Source organism: Lutjanus erythropterus, chromosome 21 (genome assembly GCF_056507025.1).
Source record: "Lutjanus erythropterus isolate fLutEry1 chromosome 21, fLutEry1.hap2, whole genome shotgun sequence".
NCBI lineage: Eukaryota > Metazoa > Chordata > Actinopteri > Lutjaniformes > Lutjanidae > Lutjanus > Lutjanus erythropterus.
Window position 1 is genome coordinate 32479011 of NC_139337.1, and position 12500 is coordinate 32491510.

The 12500-nt window shown below is 42.9% G+C and overlaps 1 protein-coding gene across 1 annotated transcript in view; it reads left to right on the forward strand.

The window, feature by feature from the left end:
* LOC146307932 (5'-AMP-activated protein kinase subunit gamma-2-like) overlaps positions 1-6503 on the forward strand; it is a 38362-nt gene extending 31859 nt beyond the window's left edge. The window contains exons 10-17 of the mRNA XM_084710426.1: positions 1683-1728; positions 1897-1951; positions 2522-2648; positions 3197-3362; positions 3454-3491; positions 3635-3781; positions 3992-4085; positions 5581-6503. Of these exons, the coding sequence (XP_084566552.1) occupies positions 1683-1728; positions 1897-1951; positions 2522-2648; positions 3197-3362; positions 3454-3491; positions 3635-3781; positions 3992-4085; positions 5581-6503 (1596 nt within the window). The remainder of the gene's footprint in view (positions 1-1682; positions 1729-1896; positions 1952-2521; positions 2649-3196; positions 3363-3453; positions 3492-3634; positions 3782-3991; positions 4086-5580) is intronic.
* Positions 6504-12500: the final 5997 nt, after the last annotated feature.

A 12500-nucleotide genomic window follows, 5' to 3' on the forward strand; every position in this document is an offset into this window, starting at 1 on the left:
GATGCCGGTGACTGTGTTATTCTTGTGCTTTTAGATTTAACTGCTGCATTTGACACAGTGGACCATGAACTTTTAATCTCTCGTTTGGAACAGTGGGTGGGTATCAGGGGTGTAGCACTGGAGTGGTTCAGGTCATACTTGGCTGATCGAACTTTTTGTGTCAGCCTTGGTGACTCTGTGTCCTCCTCTGCTCATCTCTCATGTGGGGTCCCACAGGGCTCAGTTTTAGGGCCTCTTCTCTTCTCTCTCTACTTGCTTCCACTTGGTTCCATACTGAGAAATCATGGTATCTCATTCCACTGTTACGCAGATGACAGTCAGATTTATGTCCCTCTCAAAAAGAAAGACTCCTATTCTGTCAAACCGCTACTCAGGTGTCTTGATGACATAAAGGCCTGGATGGCTTTAAACTTTTTAAATTTTAATGAGAAAAAGACAGAGGTGATGGTTTTTGGTGGCACCTCTGGGGCTCCCCCTGTAGATCTGGGTTCCCTGGCCCAGTTCATTAAGCCAACTGTCACTAATCTTGGGGTTAAAGTAGATGCTGATCTCAAGCTCGACTGTCAAATCAGGTCAGTTGTTAAGTCAAGCTTTTTCCAATTGAGGCAACTTGCCAAAATTAAACCGATTCTTTCAAAACAGCACTTTGAAACAGTAATCCACGCCTTTGTGACCACTAGGCTGGATTACTGTAATGCACTTTATGTGGGGGTTAGTGGGTCCTCTGTCGCTCGTCTTCAGATGGTGCAAAATGCTGCGGCACGTCTTTTAACTGGCACACATAAGCACGAGCACATTTCCCCCATTTTAGCCTCACTTCACTGGTTGCCCATCCATTTTAGGATCAATTTTAAAATTCTTTTATTTACTTTTAAATCCCTAAATGGTCTCGCCCCGCCCTACCTCTCCGAACTGCTGCAGCCTTATACACCCCTCCGCTCTCTCAGGTCAGCTGATCAGCTGCTCCTGAGTGTACCTAAAACTAAGCGAAAGCTCAGAGGTGACCGTGCCTTTGCTGTAGCAGCTCCTAAACTGTGGAATGATCTGCCTCTCCACATCAGACAGGCCTCCTCGCTGCCTGTTTTTAAATCACATCTTAAAACCCATCTCTTCTCCCTGGCTTTTAACATCATGTGAGATGTTGAATGTATTGTATGTATGTGCATATGTATGTGTGTATGTATATGTATATATATATATATTTGTTTTAATTTTATTTTTCTATTGCTTTAAATTGTATAGTTGTTTTATGTCATTTAATCTCTTCTTGTATTTTATTTCTGTACAGCACTTTGGTCCACTGCGGTTGCTTATAAAGTGCTTTACAAATAAAGTTGGATTGGATTGGATTGGAATAGTTGGTGATTAATTTAGTAGCCGATTAATAATCGATGAATCATTGCAGCTTCACTGATATCGTTTGCTAAGCCCACTAATAAGGCTCCTCCCCTGCTCCGTCCTCGTCTCCAAATATGGTCACTTCTGGTTCCAAAAAAAAACCCTGCAAGATGGCGACGAATAAAATGACAAACTCAAGGCTTCAAAACAGTAAATCCACAAACCAGCAGGTCTTATTTCAAAGATGTTGTTTTGTAAGAACTAAATGTCTGATTGGCCGGACAGAGACAGTCCAGTGAGACCAGGACAGACAGACTGATGATGTGTCTCTGTGTCTCCGTCAGGTTCAGATCTACGAGCTGGAGGAACATAAGATCGAGTCCTGGAGAGGTAAAACCTCTCAGCCGCTGTCCTCTTCTTCTCATCACTGTTAGAAATGATTCATTCTGTGTGTGTGTGTGTGTGTGTGTGTGTGTGTGTGTGTGTGTGTGTGTGTGTGTGTGTGTGTGTGTGTGTGATATATGTTTGATTAAAAACCTCCCACGTCCATGTTGACAGAACTGTACCTGCAGGAGACCTTCAAACCTCTGGTCCACATCTCACCTGACGCCAGGTAGGTGTGTCTGTGGGAGTCGCAACTAATCGATTATTATCAGATTGATCGCTAGTTGAAAACTGTGAAAACACGTTTGGACCTATTTTTCAGTTGACTAGATTGTGACAGGATTCATTTTTCAACATTTTCTGACATTTTAAGAACCAAACAACTAATTGATCAGTTGGAAATTTATTGCCAGATTGATGATTTGTTGAAAAACGGGTCCAAACGTGAAAACAGGAGGACGCTACATTACATAAGCAACAATATCAGTGTCACAAAAACTGTTAAGACTTGATCCAAGGCTCAAGACATCTGTGTACCAGACAGACAGACAAAACATGAGACATGTGAAGGACACTGAAGTGTCTCAGGTCAACATGTCAGACCTGATAATATATAATATATATAATGATAATATATCAGGCTCTTATTAAAGATATTAAAGCTCGTCTTCAGTCAGTAATTCTTCATTTTAGCAGCTGGACGAGCAGAACATCGTCCAAACAGAGTGGAACCTCTAAAGTTAACTCTTCCTTTCTCTCTCTGTCCCTCCTCCTCCTCCTCCTCCTCCTCTCCCCTCAGTATATTTGAAGCCGTGTACTCGTTGATAAAGAATAAGATCCATCGTCTTCCTGTCATTGATCCGGTCAGTGGGAACGCTCTCTACATCCTGACTCACAAGAGGATCCTCAAGTTCCTGCAGCTCTTTGTGAGTCCAGTGTTTCATCGTGTTAGAGGACAAATGTAACACATTTTATTAAATGTTGGACTTGTTTAGAATTTAAAAGTTCTTGTACTGAAGACGTTCTCCTTCATCTGTGAGAGAATTATTGTACTTTTTTTTTACATCACTACATTTAATCATCTTGTTATGTCTTGTTATGTTATTTGCATTTATGTCTTTTATGTCGTTTTCATCCCGTTATGTCTTTTTTATCTTGGTACGTTATTAACTTCTTGTTACATCATTTTTTGTCTTCTTACGTTGTTTTTCATCTTGTTATGTCTTTGTGGTGAAACTGTAAATTTCTGCAGCTTTACTGTGAGTTGCTTCTGATACGTCTTTTTTTTTACCACAGCAGCTGTTCTGACACCTTTATGAACAGGAAAACGCTCTTTATAATATTTGAATAATGTGTTTAAGTTTCAGTTAAGGCCTCTGCCTTCGAGTCTGTGTGGGAAATATGAGCAAGTAAGTCACTGAGTGAGTGTGTGTGTGTGTGTGTGTGTGTGTGTGTGTGTGTGTGTGTCTGTCAGGTGTGTGAGATGCCCATGCCGGCCTTCATGAAGCAGACTCTGGAGGAGTTGGCTGTGGGGACGTACGCCAACATCGCCTACATCCACCCGGACACGCCACTCATCACCGCGCTATCCGTCTTCACACACCGCCGCGTCTCCGCCCTGCCCGTCGTTGACCACAACGGTAGCCACTGGTGACAGCATAATTAAAATGTGACTTCCTGTCCAGGTGTGAAGGCTGTGTTATCATGTTGTCTTCTTGTGTGTGTTTGCAGGGAAAGTGGTGGACATCTACTCCAAGTTTGACGTCATTGTGAGTAAATCTGCAATCTGCAGACATTCTCTGTTTGCAGCACGAGTTGTTTCCTGTCTGAAGAAACAGACAAAACCTGAGTGTTTGATGTGTGTGTGTGTGTGTGTGTGTGTGTGTGTGTGTGTGTGTGTGTGTGTGTGCAGAACCTGGCAGCAGAGAAGACGTACAACAACCTGGATGTGACGGTCACTCAGGCTCTCAGACACAGATCCCAGTACTTCGAAGGTGTCATGAAGTGCAACAAACTGGAAACACTGGAGACCATCGTGGACCGCATCGTGAAGGCCGAGGTCTCTCTCTCACACACACACACACACACACACACACACACACACACACACACACACACACACTCGGTCGCTCAACTTACATTAAAAAAAAAGTTTTAAATCCTGCTGACAAACAAACAAACAGCTCTGAAAACATATGTTTGTGTGTGTGTGTGTGTGTGTGTGTGTGTGTGTGTGTGTGTGTGTGTGTGTGTGTGTGTGTGTGTGCAGGTTCACAGGCTGGTTGTTGTTGATGAAGAGTCTCGTATTGTTGGCATCGTCTCTCTGTCTGACATCCTGCAGGCGCTGGTCCTGACCCCAGCAGGTACACACACACACACACACACACACACACACACACACACACACACACACAGTGAAGTACAAATGTGTACACTGTGGGAGCCACAAGTTTGTGAACAGTCAGGACTTTATTACAAGCTAAGCTAGCGTTAGCTGTTGCAGTCTGTCGGCTTGTTAAACCACAATGTGTCGTTTTCTGGTGTCAAATACAGAAGATGAAACAAGATGGTGGTTCTATAAACGTTTCCTCCGGGTAGAGACACATCTCCTGCAGAGTTATCTCAGAACCCATCAGCTGATTGAGCCTCTGTTCCAGACCAGGACTTCCTCTTCACCCACTGAGAACATGTTTGACTTTGCGCTGAGGACATGGACACAGCTCAACACAGTCTTAGGCCTTCGCCAAGTCCACAAAACACATGTAGACTGGATTGTCAAACTCCCATGACCCCCTCCCCCCACCCCAGTGACCCTGCAAGGGTAAAGAGCTGATCCACTGTTCCATGGCCAGAACGAAATCCACATTTTTTTCTCCTGAATCTTGGGGTTTGACAGTCGGTTGGAGTCTCCTCTCCAGCACCCTGGAATAAACTTTCCCAGGGAGGCTGAGGAGTGTGATAGCGAGATAACTGGAGCACATCCTCTGGTCCCCCCTTTTAAAAATGGTAGCCACCCTTCCGGTCTGCCACTCCACAGTCACCCTGGCCTCCATGCTACAATAGAGAGGTCTGTCAGACTAGACAGCCCAACAATGTCAGAAGCCTTTAGCATCTCAAGGTGAATCTCATCCACATCTGGCACCTTGCCTCCAAAGTTCTACTAGACACCCTCAGAGACCTTTGCCAGGCAAGTCTTCAGACTCTGCCTCCTCCACACAGAACGTGTTGGTGGGGTTCAATATCCCCACCCTGGGTCAGTAGTTTGCCAGAACTTCCTTGAGGCCAATCGAAAGTCCTTCTCCTTAGCCGTACTGAACTCCTTCCACACAGGGTTTTTGCTTCACCATCTGCTGAAGCTTCAGCCCTTCTGGCATCCTGGTACTTGCCACTTGTTTCAGGAGACCCCTGGGTCCCTGACCCCTGTTTGAAGGTTGCTGCTGCAACAGGCACCATCGACCTTCTGACCACAGCTCCTACCAGCTGCGTCTGCAATGGAAGCTTTGAACATATCCTTTCATTCTGCTTCCCAAGCCTCCCCCACGATGCAAGAGAAATTCCTCCAGAGGTGTGAGTTGAAGACCCCCTGGACAGGAGCTATCGCCAGACATGCCCTCACATGTTTGGCTTTACCCAGTCCGTCTGGCAGCCTCCTCACCTTCTGATCCAACTCACCACCAGGTGATGATCAGCTGACAATTCTGCTCCTCTCTTCACCCGAGTGTCCGAGTGTCATTCAGGTGCAGATCTGATGATACGACCACAAAGACGATCATTGACCTTTGATCTCAGGTGTTCTGCTTCAAGACAACAAATATCTCTGAAACAGAGACTGAACTCTGTCTGTCTCTCTGTCTGCAGGTCTAGGGAGGAAGGAGTCTCTACCCTCTCAGCCGACAACTCTGGACTCAGCGGAACCAGAGACAGAATGTGAACCTGGACCAGTTCAGGACAAGGACCAGGGACTGGAGCCTAGGACAGAGACGGAGACAGAGAACAAAGCAGAACCGGATCAAGATCAGGAGCAGGAGCCAGGTAAAGAAACGGAAACAGAGATGGGCTGTGAGGACACTGACTCTGCTGAGACCTGCCAGCAGGGGGAGACAGTAGGAAAGACAGAAGTAGATGGAAACCACGAGGTGAGACAGTGCGAGAGTGAAGACACACCAGAGACAGAAAAACAGACAGAGGAGACAGGTGGAGAAGCAACAGAAAGACAGACAGAGGGGGAGACAGATGGAGAGATAACAGAGGGACAGACAGAGGAGGAGACAGGTGGAGAGACAACAGAGGGACAGACGGAGGGGGAGACAGGTGGAGAGACAACAGAGGGACAGGTGGAGGGGCAGACAGGTGGAGAAGCAACAGAGGGACAGAGGGAGGGGGAGACAGGTGAAGAGACAACCGAGGGACAGACGGAGGGGGAGACAGGTGGAGAAGCAACAGAGGGACAGACAGAGGGGGAGACAGGTGAAGAGACAACGGAGGGGGAGACAGGTGGAGAGACAACAGAGGGACAGACAGAGGGGGAGACAGGTGGAGAAGCAACAGAGGGACAGACAGAGGGGGAGACAGGTGGAGAGACAATAGAGGGACAGACAGAGGGGGAGACAGCAGTGACAGAGACAGACAAGGGAGAGGAAGGAGTAGAGGAGGGGAAAGAGGGTGAGGAAGGAGGCAAGGTGGGTGAGGAGGAGGAGAACGGTGAAGGAGGCCAGGAAGAGAAGGAGGGAGGAGCCCAGGAGGAGACGGGAGACGTAGGGGAGGAGGGGGAGGTGGCTTGACAACATTGTCCAGCATCTCTCTCTGGACTTCATTGCGACTCATCGCACTCTAGTCGAGCTGCTCACCACAGAAGAAGAAGATGAACAGGAAGGAAGGAAGGTCAAGAAAGAGCCAACGTCTGTTTTTCATTGGCTGCCAGTCGGAGGGTGAGAAGTCAGGGCTGTGATTGGACAGATGGTCTGTAGGTGAGAGACTGGCATTTGCAGGAGCCAATCAGGGATCTTTGATGATCATCGCTCAGAAGATCTTTTCTAAACTTTTACTACAGAAATGGATCTTGAACGGTTCCGTTTGGTTCTGAAGGAGTTTCAGGGAGAAAAACGTGACGCTGAGCCACAATAAAAGAAAAAGACAGAACTCATTCTGGAGAATTGGGACATTTTATTTTTTTCTTACTGGAAAATATATTTTAAAGATACAACTCTTGTAACGGGCCAACCAGCTACTGATTAAATGTTTTATTAAATGTAGACATCGACTCAAAATGTTCCATATTATCACGGCGTCGTCATGGTGAGCAGCCATTTTATTTTTTAAAGTTCTCAGAGTGTCTTAATGTTGATCAAAATTCACATTTTTAAACCATAATTCTTATTGATCTTTGAGTTAGAAGGACGACAGAGTCGACATGTTTTGGTTGAGACACACCTGAGAGAAATATTATTGAATGAATGTCCTCCTATTGACAGACTGATCACAGGACGAGCGCACTGTGCTCCAAAACAAGACATTTGAGGACGTCATCTTGGACATCTTTTCTGTCATTTTATGAACCAAACAACTAATTGATTATTGGAAAATTATTGCCAGATTGATCACGGGTTGAAAAATTGAAAATAGGTGCAAACATGTGAAAACAGGTGTTTTGGACCTATTTGCAATTGACACGTTTGTGACAGGATTAATTTTTCATCGTTTTTAAAATGTTCAAATCGTTTGAAGTTGTGAATTCTTGTCTGAGACAAGAGGCTGTTTTCTGACACAGAGACAGTTTAGAAATTAAAAAAATTAAAGCAAACCAAAACATTTCATAAATTACATACATTTCATACATATAAAAATCCTTAGAGAATACATTTTCACCAAGATAAAATTGTAATTGTAATCAGTTGTGATGTTAATCATTTTTAAAGTCCTGTTTTGCGAGGACATGATTTGTCCCAATTCTTTCTCAGAATGGGTGATAATTAAACAAAATCTAATCTTCTGGTAAAAGGTTGGTAAATTCCTTCCAATAAATAAAACTGGTTCGCAACATATGCTCTTATTATTTTGTTTTCATTCACTAAAAATGACCAGAAGTCGGGTTCTCCCGTGGCTGTCGGTCCTCTGCAGCGGTCGCTGGTTCCGTTCCCGCCTGTGGCCCATTTGCTGTCGTTCCCCCGTTCTCTACCCCCTTTCCTGTCTTATCTTCAGCTGTCCTATCATAATAAAGGTAAAAGCCCAAAACAAAACTTCTGGTTGAGGAACCCAAGACCTCGCTTTGGGTTCAGAATCCTCCCCGTTATAAATTAAACTGTAGACGATGTAAGAGATGAATTAAAACCAGCACAGGTGGATAAATCCTGACTTTTAGTCCAAAACCACTGGATCCACCATTTCCCACAATGCAGCTGGGTGGCGTCTTTAATTAGCACAGATGATGTGAATGATGAACGTGCTTCAGGATCACTTTTTGTCGTTTTATCTCGTTGGCATCAGCTGTTTTTCAACACTTCCTGCTGCTGCTGCTGCTTCACATTAAAGACTTGCAGAGGACACAACTCGGGGTGGCTTTTATTGTGAAGCAGCCACAGGAAATGTGATGTAACGTCTGAGGATTATGTTCAGGTGAGGCTGCGCTGTAAACAGACACACCTGGATAATCAAAACAACTACAGTTACCAGCAGTGACCACCAGGTGTCTCCAAACCCACCAAGAGATTTGAAGACACACTGATTGAATCAGTCAGAACAAAGAGCCAATCAGAAACTTTAAATATTTAAATATTAACAAATCATCAGTAGAACTGTAAACTCCTGTAAAAACATTATTTATGACAGAAATAATCACTTTTTATTTGACTGACTCTGCAGTGACCAACATGCCGTCACAATAAAGAGGCGGGTCCTTCATGTCGTCATGGTGCCTTTCATTTTAGTCGCAGTTTCTGATTGGTTAAGAGAGTTTTAAATCAATAAATCATTATTATAATAGTTTTTATTCACTGAAACTCTATTTATCTGCTGTACCTGAGGTCATAATGATTCTCATATATAATAATGTTACTCATGTAAAGATTGTATGTATATTGTTTTATAGAGATATGGAAAAAATCAGTCTGTTTTATTATTTTGGTGTAAAATTTTAAATCAATCTGTACAAAAATAGATTTTATTGTTAAATTGATGTATTTATAGTTTGTGTTCACAGCTGGATTCACATGAGATTTTGTAATTCCACAGTGGGGCTGTAGGGGGCGCTCACACAGGACAGTTTGGACCATCCATGGGGGAATTTACTTCAACAAATCATTTCACTGTAAAACTCCCATAATTCACCACGGTCTGCTGCTCCACACCAGTTTAGCTGTTAGCTGTACTGAGTTCATGTGGTTTTATAGGGCTAACGTCAATGTTAGCTTCTCTAACAGGCTAACGTCAATGTTAGCTTCTCTAACAGGCTAACGTCAATGTTAGCTTCTCTAACAGGCTAACGTCAATGTTAGCTTCTCTAACAGGCTAACATCAATGTTAGCTTCCCCAATAAGCTAATATTAATGTTAGCTTCTCCAGCAGGTCAACCATCAGATGATTTGGTCTGATTTTAAAATGTCTTCAGGCCGTTGATGTTTCCAAACTGAACTGTGTGAACGTCATCATCTTTTAAATCAGGTGATGAAGGAGGTGTTAAAGTGTCACTCCACCTGTTTTTATAAATGTACTGTATCTGTTGTTGTTGTTAAAAATAATGAATAAAAGATCTTGATTTTTCTTTTTATTGCATCATCTTTGAGTTTTACTTTTCTTTGGTCAATATCAGTTATTGTGTAGTTTAACTGGTGAACTGCAGTGGTAACTGATCAACAGTTCATGGAAACAAATACTTCATCATTTAGAAATAGGACATAATTTTAATAGACACCATTACAGTTAGCTTCAGGGTTCACCTGAGAGTGAGCCACTAGATGGAGGCAGAAATGAAAATCAGATTTCTGAGTGAAGAGTTCACACACGGTACTGAAAATATCTGACGTGATTTTTGTTTAAAATAATAACATTTAATAAAGAGAAACAAATCACACGTGATGCGGCGTTGTTTCTTCAGGCTGGAGAACTTTCTGAACCTTCCTGCTGATTGAAGGTTGGGTTTAGTTTTTAGTTTCACAGGAAAACAGTGTTTCAGAATCTGCCAAAAAAAATTAACTGAATGTTGAGCAGTTTTAAAATGTAGAAAACAACTGAAAAAAATCATATAATGCCTCCATACTGTAATCCAACACTCCTAAAGCCCCATGGCATGTTTTACCTGCTCATGTTCCAGGTCCACGAGGGGAAACTGTCCCAGCAGAGGACAGAGTCCCAGCAGAGGACAGAGTCCCAGCAGAGGACAGAGTCCCAGCAGAGGACCAGCTTCTCTTAGTTCGGGCAGAGTTTGTTCTTCTTCTTGAGCGTCACGTTGTAACTGATGAAGAAATGCAGTCAGTCAGAACCAAAGCAGAAAGAGCAGAAAAGGCCCGAGACGTGATCGACACGGTGCGGAGACATGAGCTCAGACATGAGCTGCTCTCTGTGAAGTGGATCCACATTTTTCCAGAGTGCTGAACTTCATCTGAAGATCACGTTTTGTAATCTTTAAACGACTCGAAACTGAAAGTAATTCACTTCGGTGAAGAGGAGAGGAAGAGATGAAAGCAGGTCAGAGTCAGACTGTTGTTCTTTGTTTCATCCACTAGATGGAGGCAGAACTTCACTGATGGACACAGAAGAAGAAGAAGCTGCTGGGACATCAGACAGAAATTTAATTTGATTTGCCATGTGGCTTTTTCTGGACCATTTTTTTTACATTTAGTGTCTAACATGCTCAGTTCTTTGGGTGACAGAGGTCTGCAGGAGCAAAAGTCGACTGTTTTTTATGCTGAATATTTCAGTCGATCAACTCAGAAAGTGTTGAAATAATTTCTATTTGTGTTGCTTGGTAATAAAATTAGCATTCTCATTTTGTGCTGGACTTTTATATACAGTATTTGTTTCTCAGCAGGCCTTTGTCTGGTAGACTGAACAGCTCTGTGTGGAGGCCTGGTTTCAACAACATTAAAGGGCCTATATGTCATATATCATTTTTAACAGCATGCCAGCTCACGTGGATGGTGGAGTCCACACAGAGAAATATTATAACTGATGGTGCCCGTTCAGTCCAATGAGAGCTTTTCTATCTTCCAGGTTTACTTCCTGGTTATACGACCCACTAAATATGTGCAGGAGTGTCTCCTTCCTTCCCCTGCTGTGAGTTCCTGCTCAGCCCGTCGACGAGAGATGTGACTCTGCTGCAGACAGGTTGAAAAGTAAGAGTGAAGATAAATCGACTTTTTACTTGCAAAAGTTTGAAATATAAACCCTGAGCTCTGCCCCTGCTGGTAAATTAATCCGCATCAGACCAAAATCACAGCAAGACTCTGGTGACTCTTACATCAAATCTCGACTTTGAGATGAAATCGTTTCTACAAAGTCCAGCTTCTAAATGAGGCTCCTGTTCTTTTACACTCTGACAGTCATCAAAGTCGTCTCTGTGACTTTTTGCTGCAGCTTCTGAGCCTCTGGACCCTGTTCCTGTTTCCTGAAACACTTCCTGATCCTTTCACTTGTGATTCTTTGTCCAACCCTCTTTGACAACTTTGTCTGTTCTGACTGCATTCCTGGTTTAGACCCTTAGGCAGCTTCCTGTTCCATCACTCTTGTCTGCGTTTGGGTCCCTCCCCTTTAAACGGCAGACTCGGTACAAAAGTGGACAAGAAAACTGTATTATGAAGGATCATCATCGTATTTACATGACTTTCTTAAACGCCCCACATGAGGGATGATTTCTTACTTTGGTGACATCTAGTGGTAAAAATAAAATGTGATGCTTTTGCATCATAATAATTTTAAAGAAATTATAATCATAAAAATTCTAACAAGGATGTCATTTTATCACATTTGTATCTTTTCCCTTCAGCTCAGACAAGTTTACTTTTATGTTAAAAGAAAAATAAAGTCTAATAACAAAGAAACTTTATTCAACAACACTAATGTTCAGTTTATGTTTATAAAGAACTTTAAAAAAAACAAACAAAAAACAAACTATACATTAGACGGTCTGTGAAGTAAAATGACTGAGTTCAAATGTTTCCCCGAAGAAGAACACAAGTATTTATGCAATAAGGATTAACACCAACACATTACCTCTTTTTATAGTACTGACAGTATTTTGGATTTTCAAAGTACATAAACAATCCTAAATGTGTGATGTGGTTCTGGATTGGTTCATCTCTCATCCTAGATGACTCATCCTGTCCTGCTTCTTCTTCGATTGTCGTTGCTGCACAGATAATGTGACTCTAACTAACACGCCTTACTGTGGCCTGCAGACTGGGGATGAAACAATCATAAAGCCACAATCAGACCAACTTTGTCTTTTGCCGTAACACAACAACTTCTGTCAATCACAAACTTGTAAGAGTACATTCTCGGTCTATGACTGTCATATATTATAAACCAGTGTTCTGTGATAAACCTTCTGTTCGTTCTTGAAAAGGAACCTAAAGAACCTAAAGCTCTAAATGATCTATAAACAGCCGATGAACCATAAATTACTTCCCAATTAGAAAGCGATTACTCTTCTTCTTTTTAGAAATGTTGGTCAACTTTGAGGTGAAGCGACATCTCGTCACTTCCTGGTGTTGTCTCCTGGGTCTCCTGTAGAAAAATCTGTCTGACAGCAGTTTGAATGTGTCTTCGACTTTTGTATTTGTCCATTA